General features: G+C 44.1%; 1 protein-coding gene across 3 annotated transcripts in view; it reads left to right on the top strand.

Annotated features, from left to right (window-relative positions):
• Window positions 1–21,216, top strand: part of IRF6 (interferon regulatory factor 6) — a 106,243-nt gene that overhangs the window by 34,463 nt on the left and 50,564 nt on the right. For all 3 annotated transcript variants that reach the window (XM_068269755.1, XM_068269754.1, XM_068269756.1), the window contains 2 exons: window positions 8,749–8,927; window positions 20,293–20,497. In XM_068269755.1, coding sequence (XP_068125856.1) covers window positions 8,754–8,927; window positions 20,293–20,497 — 379 coding nt within the window. In that variant the 5' untranslated portion in view covers window positions 8,749–8,753. The remainder of the gene's footprint in view (window positions 1–8,748; window positions 8,928–20,292; window positions 20,498–21,216) is intronic.

Here is a 21,216-nt window from a genome sequence, read left to right on the forward strand (position 1 = left end):
GAGTTCCAGAGATGCTTTGAATATGTCTGTGAATACAGGCGCTAATTGATCGGCACAGAGTTTCAAGCATTTCGCAGAGACAGTGTCTGGCCCCATTGCTTTCCTAGTGTTTTGTCTTTTGAAGATTGTGTCTGTCCTCCTGTGTTGTGTAGATGCTGAGGCACCGCAGGGGGTGGAGACCTTGCCTGGCTGGAGGAGTGCTCAGTTTGCCTGTTGCAGAGATGCAAATTATGCAAATTGACTTGGTGTGTTTGGCTTTTGTTGGTAGTGTCAAACCTGCAATAAAATGTATTCAGTTCATTTGCAAGCTGCAGGTTGTGTAGTGAATGTGGAGATTTCTTTCTGTAGTTGGTAATTTCATGTAGAGATTTCCATATTGTGGACGAGTCGGCATCAGAAAATGTTTCCTCAAGTGTTTTTTTTTTTTGTTTTTTTTTTTTTTTAGAGTAATCTTCTTTTTTTTTTTTTTTTTTTTTTTTTGCGTCAGTAATGGCTGTCTGCAGTTTGTATTTTGTAGCATTGTAGTGGACTTTATCACCTGTACGATATGCCCTTTCTTTATCGAGGCGCAGCTTCCTAAGATGTGATGTAAACCAGGGTTTATCGTTATTGTACCTGGTGCACCAAAGGTAATATATGATGTCACAGTGTCAGTGTATTCATTTAAGTCACTGGTGGATTCTTTCAATATATTCCAGTCAGTTAAATCAAAGCAGCTCTGTAGTTTTTCTACAGCTTCACTCGTCTATTTCTTAAAGGAATACTATCAATACCCAAGTGTTCTAAAATGACAATGTACAAATAATGTCTAAGTAGCTGTGTAAACATTTTCCTACTTTTCATGTTAAATATCAGAGGCAAAAGCTGTAATTTATTGAGAGTAGGATTTAACTTTATTGGGACAAATCAATTGCAGAAGGGGTGTCTGCTTTAACCTCCCTGGCGGTTTATTTATTTTGCCAGGGAGGCTGCAACGTGGTTTTTTTTTAATAAAAAAAAAAATATTTCATGCAGCCAACTGAAAGTTGGCTGCATGAAAGCCCACTAGAGGGCGCTCCTGTTGCGTTCTTTCGATCGCCTCCGGCAATGAGCGGCCTATCTTGTTTCGCTTTTGTCGTCGCCATGGCGACGAGCGGAGTGACGTCATGGACGTCAGTCGACGTCCTGACGTCAGAGCCGCCCGATCCAGCCTCTAGCGCCGGCCGGAACTGTTTGTTCCGGCTGCGCTGGGCTCGGGCGGCTGGGGGGACCCTCTTTCGCCGCTGCACGCGGCGGATCGCCGCGGAGCGGCGGCAATCGGGCAGCACACGTGGCTGGCAAAGTGCCAGCTGCGTGTGCTGCTTTTTTCAGAATTGAAATCGGCCCAGCAGGGCCTGAGCGGCGACCTCCGGCGGCATACCCCGAGCTCAGCTCGGGATTACCGCCAAGGAGGTTAATGCACAGCCAGAGTTGCATATCAGACTACAGAAAGCAAATATCAAACATATCAAACTCTGAAAGCAAAAACAGTATGAAAAGCTGTGACAATTAGTTACATTTCCTCTGCTCTCTTCAGTCAGAAACACAGGACACAGAAGCTGCAGAGCTTTCTCTCTGTCACACACAGAGTTACACATAGAGTTAACTGATCAAGTGTGAGGGGAATTTCCCCTCTCCTCATGGCTCAGTCTGCCGTCAGTTTTGGCGTCAGTAAAGTTTGAAAGTGTTTTGATAACAGTAAACAAAGAAGTTGCTACTAAAATGTATACACCAGTACTTAGCAGCACTTCCCAAACAATTCCTGTGTCAATTGAAAAAAAATATGTGAATCGATCGTATTCCTTTAACTGTGTTCACTACAGGTTTGGCAGTTTTTAGTCTTTGTTTGTATGTCAGGATAAGCTGTATAACAGCATGATCAGAGTTCCCCAAAGCTGCCCTGCTGACAGAGTGATACGAGTCCTTAGTCGTAGTGTAACAGTGATCAAGTGTCTCTTACCTTCTCTAGTTGCGCTTGTGACGTGTTGCCTGTATTTGGGGAGTTCTTTGGAAAGATTAGCACTGTTGAAATCCCCTAGTTTGATAAAAAAAAAAAACTTGGGGTACTCTCTTTCCACCTCGGTGATTTGATCTGCAAGATCTTGGAGCGCAGGCTGCATACATGTTTGTGGAGGGATGTACACAGCAGCCAAAATAAATGAAGAAAACTCACGGGGTGAATAGTAGGGTCTGCAGTTTATGAAGCGTGTTTCCTGCCCAGCCGAGCATGTCCTCTTAATAACTGTAACATCCGTGCACCAGCTATCATTAATATAGAAACTAAGTCCTCCACCTTTGGTTTTGCCAGAAGTAAGTGGGTCCCGGTCAGATCTGTAGAGTGTAAATCCATTAATCTGCAGAGCATTGTCCGGAATAAGCTCAGATAGCCAAGTTTCTGTGAAGCAAAGAGCAGCAGAGAGATGAAAGTCCTTCTTTGTCCTGATCAGTAGTTGAAGCTCATCTAGTTTGTTTCATATGGACCTGACATTAGAGAGTATGATTCCAGGTAGTGGAGAGCACAGTCCTCTGCGTCGAAAGCTAGTCAGATCCCCCCTGTATGTAGCCAGTGTAGATAGCCAGATCCCCCTGTATATAGCCAGTGTATACCTCCTCGGTCTGCTCCCAACCCCCTACTTTCAAAATGTCTGGAACCCCCGCTGCATTGTCCAGTGGAATTCACTCCTCAGATCAGTGGCGACCTGCAATGAAGAGGCAACGAGCGTTGCCCAGTAACGCCAGCCACATACAGGAAGTAGACAGATGTCACTGCAGACACAACACACACTGCGGACACGGCACACACACACACAAACTGTAGACACAACACACACACACTACAAACAAAACATTCACTGTAGTGTGGGTCCTCTACAGGTCTGAAATTGGTGGACTGGCGGGCAGCAGAAAGAGAGTAGGGAGCCAGGCTGAGGATGTCATGCGGTAGACGGTGGGTCCGCAAATGGCATTTGTCAGCGTCCACACATGCAGGGGCTGTAGCTACTCAAGCTCTCTCCAGCCCCCTGTCTTTTGAATACAATTACACACACTCTCCCGCCTGTTCAGGATTGGCCAGGGGGTGGTGTTGCTGACAGCTTATCCTAAGCCCATAGCTGCAGGCTTAGCTAGGTTGTGGATTACGAGCAGCCCACCCACAAGATGGCCACCATGTTGAGCGCACGGTGGCCACGCTTGAAAAACATTCAAGGCACTCCTGCTGGGCACCCCAAGAGGACATGGCCCCCCCTAAAAGCATTCGGGGAACAGGCCACTGATATATGACACTAGTGATACGCCCGGTTCAAGGCCATTGATTGTATCTTGGTAAACATGTTTATTTGGTTGTGAGGCAATGGCTTCTTAGCAAGTGTTCTGGAATTCATGATCATAATGTTGTAATGACAATGAGGAAAGATGGGACCAAATTATAGAGCTTTGGTATTAACATTAATCAGAAAGGCATTCGGTTTAAATTATTAATGACCTGCTTTATTTAATTGACCTTAATTGCTGGACAAACAATAGTAGTGCATATGGAAACTTGTATACAGCTTTTTTGTCCTCTGTAAACCATTTGACAAGAAGCTGATCACAAAACAAATCCTTGTGTCCAAATTATTTAACCTCCCTAGCGTTCTGGATGAGCTAGGCTCATCCAGAGACGCCATAGGTCACCGCTCAGGCCCCGCTGGGTCGATTTGAATAATTTTTTTTTTTAAACATGCAGCAAACACTTTGCTTGCTGCGTGTCTTACCCCCTCGCCGCCGATCCGCCGCTACCCGCCACGATACAGGCCCCCCCCCCCAGCCGAAACCCCGTGCGCTGCCTGGCCAATCAGTGCCAGGCAGCGCTGAGGGGTGGATCGGGTCTCCCTGTGACGTCGATGACGTCACGACGTTTGTCGCCATGGCGACGGGGGAAGCCCTCAAGGAAATCCCGTTCAGAACGGGATTTCTGGATGGGTCATTGCGGCGATCGGAGGGCATGGAGGTACGCCGCAGGGAGGGGGGAATCATGTAGCTAGCGCTAGACTAGCTACATGAAAAAAAAAAAAGGGCCGCAGGAATCAGAACGCCAGGCAGGTTAACTTAAAGGGGCACTATATTGAAATTGATAACATTTTGGATTCTAAAATTGCTCATTTAAAATCTATGTTGTCAGTGCCTGTTAAAATCGTGTGTAACAATGAAATTAGTTTTGACATCCCCCAATGAATTGGCTTCCCCATCTAAAGCCTGGTGCACACATCTAATTTTGATTGGGCAATTTTACCACTTCCATATAGTATAATAGATTACCTACTCAATCTGTTCATAGTATTTAAAGTCAGTTTGCTACCTGGAGGTGGTAAAATTTGTCTGATTGTGTATGCACCCACAGCCGTCTCAACTACCAGGCAGGTACAAATTCTTGCCTAGAGCGCAGGAGGAGGGAAGGGCACAGCTGCACTGAGTAGTGAGAGAAGAAATGCCTCTCCGCTCACTCAGGGATCAGTTTACAGCAGCAGCAGCTAACACCAGTGCCTGACTGGACTCATAACTGATTCACTGATTCATTCAGTTCCTTCAGCTCAATGATTCAAAGAACCACAGTAATGAATGAGTCAGTGAGAGAAGGCACTCGTCCCAGCTCACTCAGGGATCTGATTACAGCATCAACTCCTGAGTCCTGACTCTTCACTCTTAACTGATTCACTGATTCATTCAGTTCCTCTCTCTCTGCTACTGGTAACTGCGTGGATGTAGAGCCAGGCACAGACTGCCCCCCAGGCCGCCTTTCATTCAGTGATTTAGGGCTGGTCCTGTGTCTTGTGTATTCAGGTTTGTTGTTGTAAGGCAATGTGAAACACTTGGCTGGCTGATAAAAGTGTAATTAGAGGGCAGGCAAGCTGGTATATATACACAGCATGATGCAGATGAGGGTCTGTGGGAAAAAAATCTGTCTGGTCTCTGAAATCAAATCAAAGATGGCTTTATTAGCATGACCAAGATTAATTATAGGTATTGCCAAAGCAAGGGGAAAAGGGGGACATGGAAGGGGGGTATGGTAGGGGGACAATGGCTAAGCAGTCTGTGGACATTTTTTAGGTTTACAGTTCTGTTATGCTCCTCTCCCCATTGTTATGACTGCATGTGCAGATAAGGTGTTAAACAGGTTGAAAAGTTTTGACAGTCCCTAGACTCCATGAGGGCTGCTTTCTGACTTTTGTGAGAGACTGGCAGGGACAGCAGTCCCATTACAGGCAACTAGCCTCTGTGTAATGTGGGACTACAATACAGATTAGCTCTCTGCTCCATCTCCGGCTATTCTCAGTCTCACTCCACTCCTCCTCTCTGGGCTAGTGCACGCCAAAATCGCAATAGCAATCGATAGCAATTTGCGAATGCGACTTTGTGAAGCGATTTTTGAAAGAATCGCTCCAAAAAATGCTACCTGCAGCATGTTTGCGATTTTGAAAAAATCACAACGCTGCTGTGGGAACACCCTCATAGGGTAACATTAGCCCAGCGCTTTTTAAATCGCTGTAAATTTGAAAAGCGCTCAGAAGCACTCTTGATGTGCGCCAGCCCTCCTTCATTCACCTTTGTTTCCCTATTCCCCTAGTGCTGGGTGTCTGTGTCTTCTTGTGTCATACAGTAAAGCTAAATAAAAGTGCAATCCTGGTGAGGCAAATATCATCTCTTCTCTCTTTTTTTTAGCTTTTCTCTCCTCATTATTTCTCTGCATAAGGGCTCAGACACTCTATTAGGGCCCATTCACACTATAAGTTAGTGAAAACAAGGAGTAGTAGAGATGGTGGTGAAGGGGAGGACATAGGTAGGTGTAGGTGTGTGTGTGTGTGTGTGTGTGTGTGTGTGGGGGGGGGGGGGGGGGGGGGAGGGGGGGAGGCGTGGGGCGATTGGCCTTGAGGGAATTGAAGTGGCTATACTTTTGTTGACTTGACAGCCGATCGACCAACCGTTTTGATATTAGCGAATCGGATAAAAAATTTTGGGTGGAAATTGGTTGAATGTATCAATCTGAGATGTTGGGAATTCTCGGGCCAATGTGGTTGTTAGGTGCGATAACCACGGATTATAGACAAGACGGAAACCCCGGCCGTTGTCCCTCAAAATGTCTTGTGCCCCCCTGATGCCTGTACTTTACCTGTCACACTGTTCACAGAGTGTCCTTGCTGTATTTCCGCATTGGCGCTCCACGTGATTACTGGCATATACGACATGGGGTGAGTGTGTGACATAATTTGGGCTGAGGCTGCCATGATAACGGGCCTCTAGTCTGTGTTTCTCCGCAGGCCAAAAGGTCAGTCCTCCCCTGGTAGCAGCATAGTGTGTGTGTGCATGGTGTGTGCACGTGTAAGTGTGTGTGTGTGTGTGTGTGTGTGTATAGTGTGTGTACTGTGTGTGTGAGTGTATGCCGCAATAAGTATATTTTATGGTGAAACGCTCTGCTGCATTACAACTATTTTTCTGGTGAACCCATGCCGCAATAAGTGTATTTTCTGATTTTTCTGGTGAAACGCTGCTGCATTATGATTATTTTCGGGGGTCTTGGGGGTGGGGTTCTCGCCTGGAGTGGAGTGGGGGCACAGAATTTCTCGCCTGGAGTGACAAAATGGCTAGAGGCGCCCCTGTATGCACCTTTAGTGACAGACTTTGGGCTGGTTACATTCTTCTATGGTGGAGGCTTCATTCAGCTGCACTAATATAACTCCCTCTCCCTCCACCACTGTACTGAATTAATTCAACAGCTTCCCAGCTCACAAGGGCAGCAGAGGCAGCCTGTATCTATGTGAGGAGAGCTGTGTGCAGCGGCTGCTTCTGCTGACAAGGTGTCGATGTGTTTACTGCATACTGTCAGCTGGCATCAAATCAACACATGCTTCCTCTGCTAAATCCCTGAGGATAAAAATGTCATTGATTTTGCTATAGTGTCCCTTTTTAAAGCAGACCTGAACTCAGAACATCCTCTCTGATCTAAAAGATACACAACAGCATAATAACCTTTAAAGGAAAGGTCCGAGGAAAATTAAAAAAAAACCCAAGATAGACTTACCTGGGGCTTCCTCCAGCCCCTGGCAGCCGATCTCTCTTGCCGCAGCTCCGGGGTCCCCTTTGTTGCAGATGCCGACCTCGCCAAGTCGGCATCTTCTGCGCCTGCGCACGCTGCTGCACCGCTCGTGATCGTGCACACATGGCCCGGAGCTAATGCGCCTGTGCACAATGCTCCTGGCCGCGGGAGTGCAACCGCAAGCGGCGCGGCTGCATGCAGGCACAGCAGATGCCAGCATCTGCAACAGAGGGGACCCTGGAGCTGTGGCGAGGGACAGATTTGCTGCCGGGGCTGGAGGAAGCCCCAGGTAAGTAGATCTTGTTTTTTGTTTTTTCCCTTGGATGTGTCCTTTAAACAAAAAAACATTTCTTTGTTACAGCTAATACAAATCCTACAATAAATCTGCACTGTTTCTGCTTCCTGATTCATAAAAAGTAGCCTGTGTTTTCATGAGTTCTGAAAGCACAGGCTATTAACAGCTTGTGCTTTCAAATGAGCTTATCTGCTATTTCTGCCATGGCAGTCGTGACACAGGGGGGAGAAAGATCAAATTACAACTTCTGATTAGACACAAATAAGGGGGAATTAGACAGGCTAAGCTCTCTATATACATACAGGGTGCATTTATCTATGTTTTCCATCTGTACTGTGCAAGAGATCAGGTCCACTTTAAGGGTTAACAACAACAACTATCTAGATGGTAGATTTACGCACAGTTCACACCTGTTTAAAAAATGTATCCGTGGCTCACTTTTTTTTGGCCCAGACCAGAACCGGAGCCACGGATACCAATGTTAAAAATAGCGGCCGTCTTCACACACTTCAAAAACTGGATCCGCGGGATCCAGTTTGAAAAACTGAATGGAGAGTCCAGATTGGCAACCTATTTTCACGGAGCCTGGGTACACAGAGGGGTAGTGAAAGGCAATGCAAAAACGGATCTCCCTCTTCACAGGCTACTTCGCACATAAAAACGGAGGGAGAAGCGGATTGCCTACTGCCTGCTCCTCCAGTCAACGTCATCTTTGTGGACCTCTTATTCCCCCCCCCCCCCCCCTAGTTAGTATAATTGCTCCCAGGTTGCCTGCAGGGGGTAGCAGCTAGGAAGGGGGCAGCTTGATTATATTGTCAGTCACCCCTCTTGTGGACTAGAACAGTCTCTATTTTGACCTATTACACTGAACTACTGTTATCAAATCAATTGCATGATCTTGTTTTGTTGTGAGTTTCCTGTATGTCCTACCTTGTATGTTAACCTATTTATCTATTGTGTAGCGCTGCGTAATATGTTGGCGCTTTTATAAATAAAATAAATAATAGCGATGCATTATTACAGTGTTGTGCTGGTCGCTGGCAATGAGCAAAGTACTGAAACGCTCCCGAAAAAAGCACCCCAATGTGAACTGGTCCCTAGTTGAACCTAAAAACACTCAATACCGTATTTTGAGTAGTTTCCTTTTAAAAATAGGTTTACTTGATCTCATATTCATGGTTTACTTTGGTAGTTGTGCCCAGAAAGACAAAATTTCTTGTGTAAAGTAAAAAAAAAAAAATCTTTGGGTGATAATGGTGAATCTCTGAAAACTGATATGTACAGTTATGCAGGATGCGCATGTGTAGACATACATATATAACATTATATTTTCAGGCTATTTCATAATGGTTTTTCTGTATTTCAGATAAAATGGCCCTTCATCCACGCCGTGTTCGGCTAAAGCCATGGCTGGTGGCGCAGGTAGACAGTGGAATGTACCCAGGTCTTGTATGGTTGGACAGAGACACAAAGAGGTTTCAGATACCATGGAAGCATGCAACACGTCATAGCCCCCAACACGAAGAAGAAAACACCATCTTCAAGGTGAGTAGCAGCTGCTGCTGTTGTTCCATTTCCAAAATATTTGATCTATGTATTCTGTACTGTGTGTTAAACTACGGCTAAGTCTCGGTTATCCAAAACTCAGGCATCCAGCAGTCTCAGCCAACCGGCATGCCTTGAGGAATGGGGCGGGCATTCCTTTCTAATTTTGTAAAGCACAGGGGAAACTACTTACAAAACCTTGGGGGCGCTGATCTTCTTCATTCCTGCAACATCTTTGCTGTGTCCTCATGTGGATTACATGACGCATCAGAGCTGTGCAAAGGGGACACGGATAAACAGCCGTTGGAGTGAAGACGATCTGCGCCCAGAGGATTGTAAACTGCAGCCATTCTTACACTGTTTATGGTAGGGTTCTCAAACTTTGCACAGTTGGTGACTGGGATTAATATTCAGAACAGTTGGTGGAGCCAACAAAAGCCAATCAAAATTCACCTACTGATTTTCAGGAGGAATTTAATTGCTGCCATTCTTGTTTGCTGGATAGGGTACTGGTTAAGGGCTCTGCCTCTGACACAGGAGACCAGGGTTCGAATCTCTGCTCCTCCTGTTCAGTAAGCCAGCACCTTTTCAGTAGGAGACCTTGGGCAGGACTCCAATAACACTGCTACTGCCTATAGAGCACGTCCTAGTGGCTGCAGCTCTGGTGCTTTGAGTCCGCCAGGAGAAAAGCTTGATATAAATGTTCTGTTTGTACTGTTAATGGCACAAGCCTCAAACCTGGTACAGTTGGTCATTGGGTGACTGGGGTTCAAATTCAGAAAAGGGGGTGGAGCCACAGCCAATCAGATTTGTTTCAATTCAAATGATTGATGCCAACGACCGCAAAGCTCACAAACTAGGTAATTCAGTAATTATGTGTTAGGGTTAGAAAAAGTGGGCAGAACCAACACCAGCCAAATACATACCCGGGCAACGCCGGGCCATCAGCTAACCATTAATAAATAGATTGAAAAGAATTGGACCCAGTACTTGACCCTTGCACTACTAACTTACCTATTTTGAATACGACCTGTTTACCAACACTAATGGCCCATACTCACGGGAGGCAAAAGTGGCCTGTCGCCAGCACACGTGAGCGTGTGGGCGACAGGCCGGCGACAGCTCCTCGCCAGGTCCCTCCGTGTACACACGCGGAAGAGGGACCAGCGGCGCGACGGAAGCTGTCGCCGACGTTCCTCCTCCCCCTGCCGGAAGCTCTGCATACCTCAATGGAGGTTGCTGTCGCTAGTCCGCGTACTCACGCGGACTAGCGACAGCTGCGGTGGAGTTGCGGCGGCGACTGTCGCCAGGCGATTGAACATTTCACGGGCGACCTGTCGCCGCAACACGCGCGCGCCGCGTGTTGCGGCGACAATTGTAGCCCGTGAGTATGGGCCATTATGTCTTCTGTCTCTTACCCAGTTCTCTATCAACATACACACATTTCCTCCTAGTCCCTGTATCCACATCTTCTGTACCTGGCTATTGTGGGGAACAGTGTCAAAAGCCTTTGCAAAGTCTAAGTACATAACATCTATAGCTTTCCTAATATCTAAATGTGCATTTGCAACTTCATAAAAGCTGAGCATGTTGGCTAGTCAACACCTGTCTTTAGTAAACCCATGTTGAGGAGCTGAAATTAGATTATTCTGTGCTATAAAGTTTTGTATAGCATCTGTGCCCATGAAAAACGTTTGATTTTCCCATTTATTCGACTAAAACGATCAAATCAAATGAAAGTCAAAAAATCCTTTTTTTCGATCAAGAAAAACTGAGTATCCCGATTTTCCTTTTTTTTTTTCTTTTTTTTTTTCCAATAATAATCTGATCAGACATGTTAGAAAAATCTTTATATTCCATCTAATGGAATAATCAAATGAAAAATTGTACCATGTATGGGCACCATTAGAATGCCAAACAGTTTACACACAACTGATGTTAAAGAGGCCCTAAACTCTTGCACACTATACAATGGAAACCCATATAGTTGCTAAGAAATAAACTCTGGGGCACATATGCAATTCACTTTTTCACCTGAGTCACTTCTAAGAAATTTTTCATTTTCTTTTTAAAATAACTTTTCAGCACTCTGCAATTTAAAAAGTACAAAAAACAGGTGAACAAATACTATCAAAATTATTTTGAGTATTTTCTTGCTTGCTGGTGGCTTAAAAGGCATTTTGGTACTTATCCGTTAGCCGGGCGCATCCTCTAGGTGGCGACAAAACTCCACCAGAGTTACATCTTTCCCTACTATCCATGTCGGCCTGGAGAGGGAATAGTAATTAGCGCCACCTGCCGGATGCGCCCGGCTAACGGATAAGTACCGGCATTTTTTTAACAAGGTGTGAAAATATCACCTAGGTGAAAACTCAGGAGAAATAGTGAATTGCATACGGGCCTGTATGTGTTAATGAGCAGCTTGTCTAATTAGCTGTTATCAACAAGTGTAAGGCCTGGTGCACACCAGAGGAGTTTTTCTGAGCGTTTTGAGTCTTTTAGGCAGGGAACACACTACATGCGTTTCTGCGCGTTTTGCCGCGAACGGCAAAACGCGCACGATTTTAGAGGCTATTGAAAATAATAGCCTAGCTCGGGAAACGCTGCGCCGCATGCGTTTGTGTGCGTTTGCGTTCGCGTTTTTTTCCGCGTTTTGTAGCCGCACAGTTTTCTGCTTTTTTCCGCACATTGCATGACACTACATGCCATGCAAACGCAGAAACGCACGCGGAAAAACGCACGCGTTAGACGCGACCGCAAAACCCGACGGAAACCTGGGAAACGCAGGGGAAAACGGCCCTGCAAGTGTGTTCCCTGCCTAAAACCTCCTGCTAATGTTATCCTATGTGTCTATGCACACTGGAGCGATGAGGATTTGTAAAAAAAAAAAAAAACACAGCATTACATTGGGAAGAGCTTTTGAAACCTCTAGCGTTTGGGGAGCTTTTCTGGTGTGTCTCAGCCCTAAATCAGGGCTGTGAGCTGTCTGAGCTGTGTCTAGGTGTACCATTATTCGGTGGTAATATGTAAAAACTAAAGATTAACCCTTTCTGGGCTCCCAGGAATGTGCAGGAAGTTAATGCATGGCACACACCATGCTATTTCCTGGCAGATAAGTTGAATAAATAATTTCCTATAGGTCCGATCTCATTTCTGAACAATTTTCCGATCACTTCTGTACAAAAATCAGTTAGAAAAATGATTGGAAATCAGAATGACACTTTTTGGGAATTATCAATTCGACTGATCGATCTGACTGGAAATTGCATGGTGTGTACCAGACATAATGCTAGGTACACACTATGAGATTTTTTTTCTGTCAGATCGATTATTTCCAACATATCCGATCTGATTTCCATTCACTTCAATAGGAAATAGATCGGAAAATGCTTGGAAATCAATCGGAAATCAGATCGGACATGTTGGAAACCTTACTTCAGGATCAGCAGCAGATCTATATGCACTTCTTGATTTTGCGTGGAGCACACGTTTGCCCGTCACCGTTCTGCCAAGCACTGATCGGTGAATGCAAACATGTACCCAAAGCTGTTTTAAGTGCCTGTGAATAAATGATCAGCAAGAAGCCAGTTATAATTCATTAAAATGAAAGTAAAAACACACACTCACTTGCTGTGTTCTGTTCTATGTACACAGGATAAAGTGTGGGGATATCTAGTGAACAAAAAGTAAAATTAAAGTAAAAAGACAAAATTCACTCCCTATAGTTATTAACCCTTTCTGCCCCTACTTCATAGTTACTCATAGTTTAAAAATCACCCTGCCGACGGGAAATATGTGGGACCTGCAGACACATTTACTCCACTGACAGGGTAACGATACCAGGTTCACAACAGGAGTACAGAGTACAAGGTAAATTTTCTTGTGGGTCCACCAATCTGGTGTATCTGATCATGTGTGCTAAATGCCCCAATGTTATGTACGTGGGAGAAACTGGACAAACTCTGCGCAAACGTATGAATGAACACAGGCACACTATTAATGATACCAGATCTGGACTCCCAGTTGCTGCACACTTTCGGTCCAACGGACACAGCATGGGTGATCTTCGTGTCACTGCCCTGGGGGGCGGCTTCAGGGCGTCAAGTGACCGATTAATAGCAGAGGCAGAATTTGTAAATTGTTTCAAAGCTGTGCAGAAGGGTTTGAATAAGGACAACAACTTTCTATATTGGTATGAGATTGATGATATATGAACTGTCTCAGCCACCCTAGCTGAACTTGTGAACTAAGAATTTACGATACCTCTGGGTCAATCCTAATGCCAGGTCTGTGAGCAATAAAGTAAACAAGGATCCTTATCTTACCCCATTTAGATGGTCTGTTTGTATTAAGGCATCTTCATGATGTATTTATGCTTAAAAAAATATCTGTTTTCCCTTTTGATGTTGCATGTATATAAGCTGTCTGTACCACCAGCTTGCAAACTAACAGGATGTAAACCTGACGAAGGCTGCAAGGCCGAAAGCTTGTTCATTCTTATTCATTTGTAGTTAGCCAATAAATGGTATCATCCTGATTTAAAACTTCATAGTTTAAAAAAAGCAAAAAAAAAAAAGCCACAGTGACGGCATTTAAAAAAATAAAAATATATATGCATAATTACCTTGGGGACTCTACTTTTTAATATGTATGTCATGAGGGTATATTATTATTATTTTTACAAATAAGAGTTTGTAAATATAAATATAGTATTAACAAAAAATAAACAACTTAATTTTCATATAAAAATGTTTCACAATACACACAAATACCACTCATCTGACTATGGCCTGGGGAGGGAGGCTGCCTAGTGGGGGCGCATCTGACTATGGCATGAGGGGGGACTGCCTACTGGGGGCACATCTGACTATGGCATGGGGAGGTGGCTGCCTACTGGGAATAACTTTGGCTATGGGCAGTGGGGCTGCCTACTGGGGGCACATCTGGCTTTGGAGAGGGGGCTGCCTAACAACATCTGGCTGCAGGGAAGGAGGCTGTGTCATACTGGAGGAACAGCTGGTTATTTATACTGGGTATGGGGATGCCTCATACTTGGGACACATCTGACTATTTATACTGGGGAGGGGGCTTATATATGAGTCAATCACACTTTCCTGGTTTCTAAAGCAAAAGTAGGTACCTCGGCTTGTATGCGGGTTTTATACGTGAGTATATACAGTGGAGGAAATAATTATTTGACCCCTCACTGATTTTGTAAGTTTGTCCAATGACAAAGAAATGAAAAGTCTCAGAACAGTATCATTTCAATGGTAGGTTTATTTTAACAGTGGCAGATAGCACATCAAAAGGAAAATCTAAAAAATAACCTTAAATAAAAGATAGCAACTGATTTGCATTTCATTGAGTGAAATAAGTTTTTGAACCCCTACCAACCATTAAGAGTTCTGGCTCCCACAGAGTGGTTAGACACTTCTACTCAATTAGTCACCCTCATTAAGGACACCTGTCTTAACTAGTCACCTGTATAAAAGACACCTGTCCACAGAATCAATCAATCAAGCAGACTCCAAACTCTCCAACATGGGAAAGACCAAAGAGCTGTCCAAGGATGTCAGAGACAAAATTGTAGACCTGCACAAGGCTGGAATGGGCTACAAAACCATTAGCAAGAAGCTGGGAGAGAAGGTGACAACTGTTGGTGCGATTGTTCGAAAATGGAAGGAGCACAAAATGACCATCAATCGACCTCGCTCTGGGGCTCCACGCAAGATCTCACCTCATGGGGTGTCAATGGTTCTGAGAAAGGTGAAAAAGCATCCTAGAACTACACGGGAGGAGTTAGTGAATGACCTCAAATTAGCAGGGACCACAGTCACCAAGAAAACCATTGGAAACACATTAAACCGCAATGGATTAAAATCCTGCAGGGCTCGCAAGGTCCCCCTGCTCAAGAAGGCACATGCGCAGGCCCGTCTGAAGTTTGCCAATGAACACCTGAATGATTCTGTGAGTGACTGGGAGAAGGTGCTGTGGTCTGATGAGACCAAAATAGAGCTCTTTGGCATTAACTCAACTCGCTGTGTTTGGAGGAAGAAAAATGCTGCCTATGACCCTCAAAACACCGTCCCCACCGTCAAGCATGAGGGTGGAAACATTTTGCTTTGGGGGTGTTTTTCTGCTAAGGGCACAGGACAACTTAATCGCATTAACGGGAAAAATGTATCGTGAAATCCTGAACGACAACCTCCTTCCCTCTGCCAGGAAACTGAAAATGGGTCGTGGATGGATGTTCCAGCACGACAATGACCCAAAACATACAGCAAAGGCAACAAAGGAGTGGCTCAAGAAGAAGCACATTAAGGTCATGGAGTGGCCTAGTCAGTCTCCGGACCTTAATCCAATAGAAAACCTATGGAGGGAGCTCAAGCTCAGAGTTGCACAGAGACAGCCTCGAAACCTTAGGGATTTAGAGATGATCTGCAAAGAGGAGTGGACCAACATTCCTCCTAAAATGTGTGCAAACTTGGTCATCAATTACAAGAAACGTTTGACCTCTGTGCTTGCAAACAAGGGTTTTTCCACTAAGTATTAAGTCTTTTATTGTTAGAGGGTTCAAAAACGTATTTCACTCAATGCAATGCAAATCAGTTGCTATCTTTTATTTAAGGTTATTTTTTCGATTTTCCTTTTGATGTGCTATCTGCCACTGTTAAAATAAACCTACCATTGAAATGATACTGTTCTGAGACTTTTCATTTCTTTGTCATTGGACAAACTTACAAAATCAGTGAGGGGTCAAATAATTATTTCCTCCACTGTATACAGTAATCTTCTCTAGCAGCTTTGCACGATGATAGATCAATCGCCACCACACCCAATGTAACAGTCTCCCCAGATCAAAGGACCTATAGGTAGGTCATCATGCACTTTGGAACACTACTACCCCACCTCTCTGCCTAAGATGTTATTGGGGACCTTCACAGCATGAATCCTCTTCACAATTTGCAAGCTGATTCTCCCAACATCCAAACAGCAAAGATAACCTCTAAAAGCCTCCAGTGGTGTAATACCTGGTACACACAATGCAATTTCCCGTCAATTTTCTAGTCAAATCAATCATATCAGACTTGTTGGAAATGATCGATTCGTCCTAAAATCTGATGGGAAATTGCAAGATGTTTTCCAGGCATTACACTATTGGAGGAATTTGACACTATTGAACTGGAATATTCAGAAGCTTAAAGGAGTTATCCGGGCATTATAAAGAAAATAAAGGCTACTTTCCGGGGGCTTCCTCCAGCCCCAAGCTCCCAGGACCTCCCTCGCCGCACCTCTGCGTGCAGCCGTTCGCCGGAGCTCCGTCCCGTTCCCCAGCGATGACGTCAGAGCGACCTCCAGGTCGCTCTGTACTGCGCCTGCGCGAGCGGCGCTGTCAATCACCGCCACGTGGGCCGGAGCGGACTGCGCAATTTTTAGCGATCAATCATATTTTTGCTAAGATCATTTAAGATCATTCGGATTGAAAGAAAAGATTGTATTTAATCGTTCCATACCACTAAGGAAAGTCACTTGTGAACATATCTCTATCAGCTATGATCACATCTATGAAAAAATCTGACTATGGCCTGGGGAGGGAGCTGCCTACAAGGGGGAAAATCTGACTATGGCCTGGGGAAGGGACTGTCTACTGGGGAGCCTAAAATTCTGGGGGGGGGGGGGGGGGGGTGGAGAGTGGGGTGGGGGCAGTGTAAAGAGTAAGGAGGTTGGTAAAACTTCAATTAGCCCATTTCATGTAACTAAAATTTGAAAATGTGGTTGTAAAAATATAGAAATTATAGACCTGTAAGCTTAACATCAGTTGTATGCAAACTATTTGAGGGGTTACTAAGAGATACTACACAAGACTTTATAGTAGAAAATTAATCTTACTTTTCAGCATCCACATGGGTTTACTAGAGACAGGTCCTGTTTGACTAACATGCTCAACTTTTATGAGGTAGTGAACGCTAATGTGGACATTGGATATGCTGTAGATGTGATATACTTGGACTTTGCAAAGGCCTTCGACACTGTTCCCCACAAAAGTCTGGTGCAAAAGTTTAAGGATGCAAGGACTGGGGAAGAGACTCTGTGCATGGATAGGGAACTGGTTAATGGACAAAAAACAAAAAGTTGTTGGCAATGAATCATATTCAAAATGGGTACTGGGTCCAGTGCTCTTTAATTTATTGATTTATTAGGTGCAGTAGAAAGCAATGTTGCAATTTTTGCAGATGATCCAAAATTGTGCAGAATCCTCAACTCTCAGGAAGATAGTGACATATTGCAACAGGATCTGGATAGGATGGCTATATGGGCACATAAATGGCAAATGTTCAATGTCGAAAAATGTAAAGTCATGCATTTTGGCTGTACCCCAATGGTCTAGCACCATACAAAATAAACGGGATACAGATGGGGACATGGAGAAGGACTTAGGAGTACTCCTCGACAACAAATTAAATAATCGTACTCCATGCCAAGCCACTGCAGCTAAAGCAAATAAAATTTTGGGATGCATTAAAAGGGACATAAAAACTCGAGATGCTAGCATAATATTGCCCGTTTAACTCTCTAGTAAGGCCAAATCTGAATTATGGAATTCAGTTCTGGGCACCACATTACAGGAAAGATATTGCAGTTTTAGAACAGGTGCAGAGACAAGCAACTAAATTGATATGAGGGATGGAAGGATTCACTTACCAAGAAAGGTTAGATAACCTGGGTTTATTTAGTCTAGAGAAAAGATGCCTTAGAGGGGATCTAAGGTAACATTTATAAATATATCAGAGGGCAATATAAAAGCTTGGCGGATGAGCTTTTCATCCCTAGGCCTTCACAGAGGACTAGAGGACATGATCTGCGCATGGAGGAAAAACGTTTTAGCCATTTATTTAGGAAAGGGTTCTTTACAGTAAGAGTGATTAAGATGTGGAATGCATTGCCACTGGAAGTGGTTATAGCAAATTCTATATCTGCATTTAAAGGGGGCTTAGATGCTTTCCTTGCATTGAAAGAGATCCATGGCTATAATTACTAGGTAATGCCCAGTGGTGTTGATCCAGGGATTTTATCTTAATGCCATCTGGAGTTGGGAAGAATTTTTTTCCCTTTTGGGGCTAATTGGACCATAACTTGTAAGGGTTTTTCGCCTTTCTCTGGATCAACAGGGATATGTGAGGGAGCACGCTGGTGTTGTACTTTATTGTCTGGTTGAACTCGATGGACGTATGTCTTTTTTTCCAACCCAAATAACTATGTAGACCTGAAATTACTACTTCACTTCTGTTAGTACTGGCTGCAGTTTTTCAGCTGCTAAAGAATCCTTCTAAGCGTGTTCTCACCACCCAGTTATCTAAGTGCAATCTGTCAGCAGTCACAGGAAGTAAAAAAAAAACCTCTGTTTATGCTTACTAAGCACTAAAAAGATGAAGACACATTATCAGGAGGTGGTGGGAAAGTAGGGGATCATCAAAACTTAGCCAACACACTACTAGAAGACTAGAAAGCTGGCAGAGTTTTGGGGTTGCTGGGACTAGGTTACAATACAGTGGAAGTTGGGGCATACTTTTCAGAGCAGTAAAAAAAAAAAAACTTTAGCAGAGTATGGGGGAGAGATGTAGCACACAAATCAGATCACTGAAATGTAGCATATACAGTGGGTTGCAAAAGTATTCGGCCCCCTTGAAGTTTTCCACATTTTGTCACATTACTGCCACAAACATGCATCAATTTTTTTTTACAAATAACTGCAAAGTGGGGTGTGCGTAATTATTCGGCCCCCTGAGTCAATACTTTGTAGAACCCCCTTTTGCTGCAATTACAGCTGCCAGTCTTTTAGGGTATGTCTCTACCAGCTTTGCACATCTAGAGACTGAAATCCTTGCCCATTCTTCTTTGGAAAACAGCTCCAGCTCACTCAGATTAGATGGACAGCGTTTGTGAACAGCAGTTTTCAGATCTTGCCACAGATTCTCGATTGGATTTAGATCTGGACTTTGACTGGGCCATTCTAACACATAGATATGTTTTGTTTTAAACCATTCCATTGTTGCCCTAGCTTTATGTTTAGGGTCATTGTCCTGCTGAAAGGTGAACCTCAGCCCCAGTCTCAAGTCTTTTGCAGTCTACAAGAGGTTTTCTTCCAAGTTTGCCCTGTATTTGGCTCCATCCATCTTCCCATCAACTCTGACCAGCTTCCCTGTCCCTGCTGAAGAGATGCACCCCCCGAGCATGATGCTGCCACCACCATATTTGACAGTGGGGATGGTGTGTTCAGAGTGATGTGCAGTGTTAGTTTTCCACCACACATAGCGTTTTGCATTTTGGCCAAAAAGTTCCATTTTGGTCTCATCTGACCAGAGCACCTTCTTCCACATGGTTGCTGTGTCCCCCACATGGCTTATGGCAAACTGCAAACGGGACTTCTTATGCTTTCTGTTAACAATGCCTTTCTTCTTGCCACTCTTCCATAAAGGCCAACTTTGTACAGTGCATGACTAATAGTTGTCCTATGGACAGAGTCTCCCACCTGAGCTGTAGATCTCTGCAGCTCGTCCAGAGTCACCATGGGCCTCTTGACTGCATTTCTGATCAGCGCTCTCCTTGTTCGGCCTGTGAGTTTAGGTGGATGGCCTTGTCTTGGTAGGTTTACAGTTGTGCCATACTCGTTCCATTTCTGAATGATCGCTTGAACAGTGCTCCGTGGGATGTTCAAGGCTTTGGAATTCTTTTTGTAGCCTAAGCCTGCTTTAAATTTCTCAATAACTTGATCCCTAACCTGTCTTGTGTGCTCTTTGGACTTCACGGTGTTGTTGCTCCCAATATTCTCTTAGACAACCTCTGAAGCCCTCACAGAGCAGCTGTATTTGTACTGACATTAGATTACACACAGGTGCACTCTATTTAGTCATTAGCACTTATCAGGCAATGTCTATAGGCAACTGACTGCACTCAGATTGAAGGGGGCCGAATAATTATGCACACACCACTTTGCAGTTATTTATGTGTAAATAATGTTTGGAATCATGCATGATTTTCGTTCCACTTCTCATGTGTACACCACTTTGTGTTGGTCTTTCATGTGGAATTCCAATAAAATTGATTCATGTTTGTGGCAGTAATGTGACAAAATGTGGAAAAGTTCAAGGGGGCCGAAAACTTTTGCAACCCACTGTAGTATTGCCCACTGTTGACTACACCTGCTATTCAACTTCCCAAGTATGGCATTATCCCACCTGCCTAAAATAACCACCTGGGGAGAAAATGTGTGTATTTGGACTTTTTAAAAGTTGCCCAGTGTTTTAAACTTTTTAAGCACTTTGAAAAATCTAGAGGGGTTTTTATTTTTTTTTGTCTTCCACAGGCCTGGGCTGTAGAGACTGGGAAATATCAAGAAGGAGCTGATGATCCTGATCCAGCAAAGTGGAAAGCCCAGCTGCGTTGTGCACTTAATAAGAGTCGGGAATTCAAGCTGATGTATGATGGAACCAAAGAAGTTCCAATGAACCCCATTAAAATATATGAGGTCTGTGACATACCTCAGTCCCAAGGCTCCATCATTAACCCAGGTGAGAGTAAAAAGTTCCAAGCTGATTAGTGAAAATTGACTTCCAGTATTCTCTGATAACCTGCTGCATTCATCTTGCCATCAACATCCTTGTCAAATTCCCTGTACCACTACAGCTTCCCAACACACAATGCTTTATATTAGGGATAGTGTTCATTTTATCATAGGCCTTGTTGACTCTACTTCAAATACAGCATCTATGATTGTGCCCATAAAGTCTCACGTTTTGGGCTCATCTCTCCAGATATTTTTTGAGTTTTGATGACTTTCTAAGCCATTTTGTGATATTGGTGCAGTAATTGCTTTCTTCTGGCAATACTGAGAATTTCCTTCAATGGCCCAGCCAGAGCTTAGACTTGAATCTGATTGAACATCTCTGTGTAGATCCTAAAATGGCTGTGCGCCGACACTTCCCATCCAACCTGATGGAGTTTGAGAGCTGCTGCAAAAAAGAATGTGCAAAACTGGCCATAAATAGGTGTGCCAAACTTGTGGCATCATATTCAAAAAGACTTAACCCTTTCCACTCGGAGTTCTTTCCTAAAGGAAGTCGTTTCTGCTCTGAGTTTTGTTTTTTTTAAAGAAATTCTCTTCCTCTCTCTTTCTCTTTCTCTCTCTCATTTTAACATGGAACATAACACCGTAACATGGTATATCTTATTTTAAAGAACGCATTATAACGTTTAATTTGATACCTTATTTGGACAGTTTGGCATCTTC

This window comes from Hyperolius riggenbachi, chromosome 2 (assembly GCF_040937935.1).
Source record: "Hyperolius riggenbachi isolate aHypRig1 chromosome 2, aHypRig1.pri, whole genome shotgun sequence".
NCBI classification, from domain to species: Eukaryota; Metazoa; Chordata; class Amphibia; order Anura; family Hyperoliidae; genus Hyperolius; species Hyperolius riggenbachi.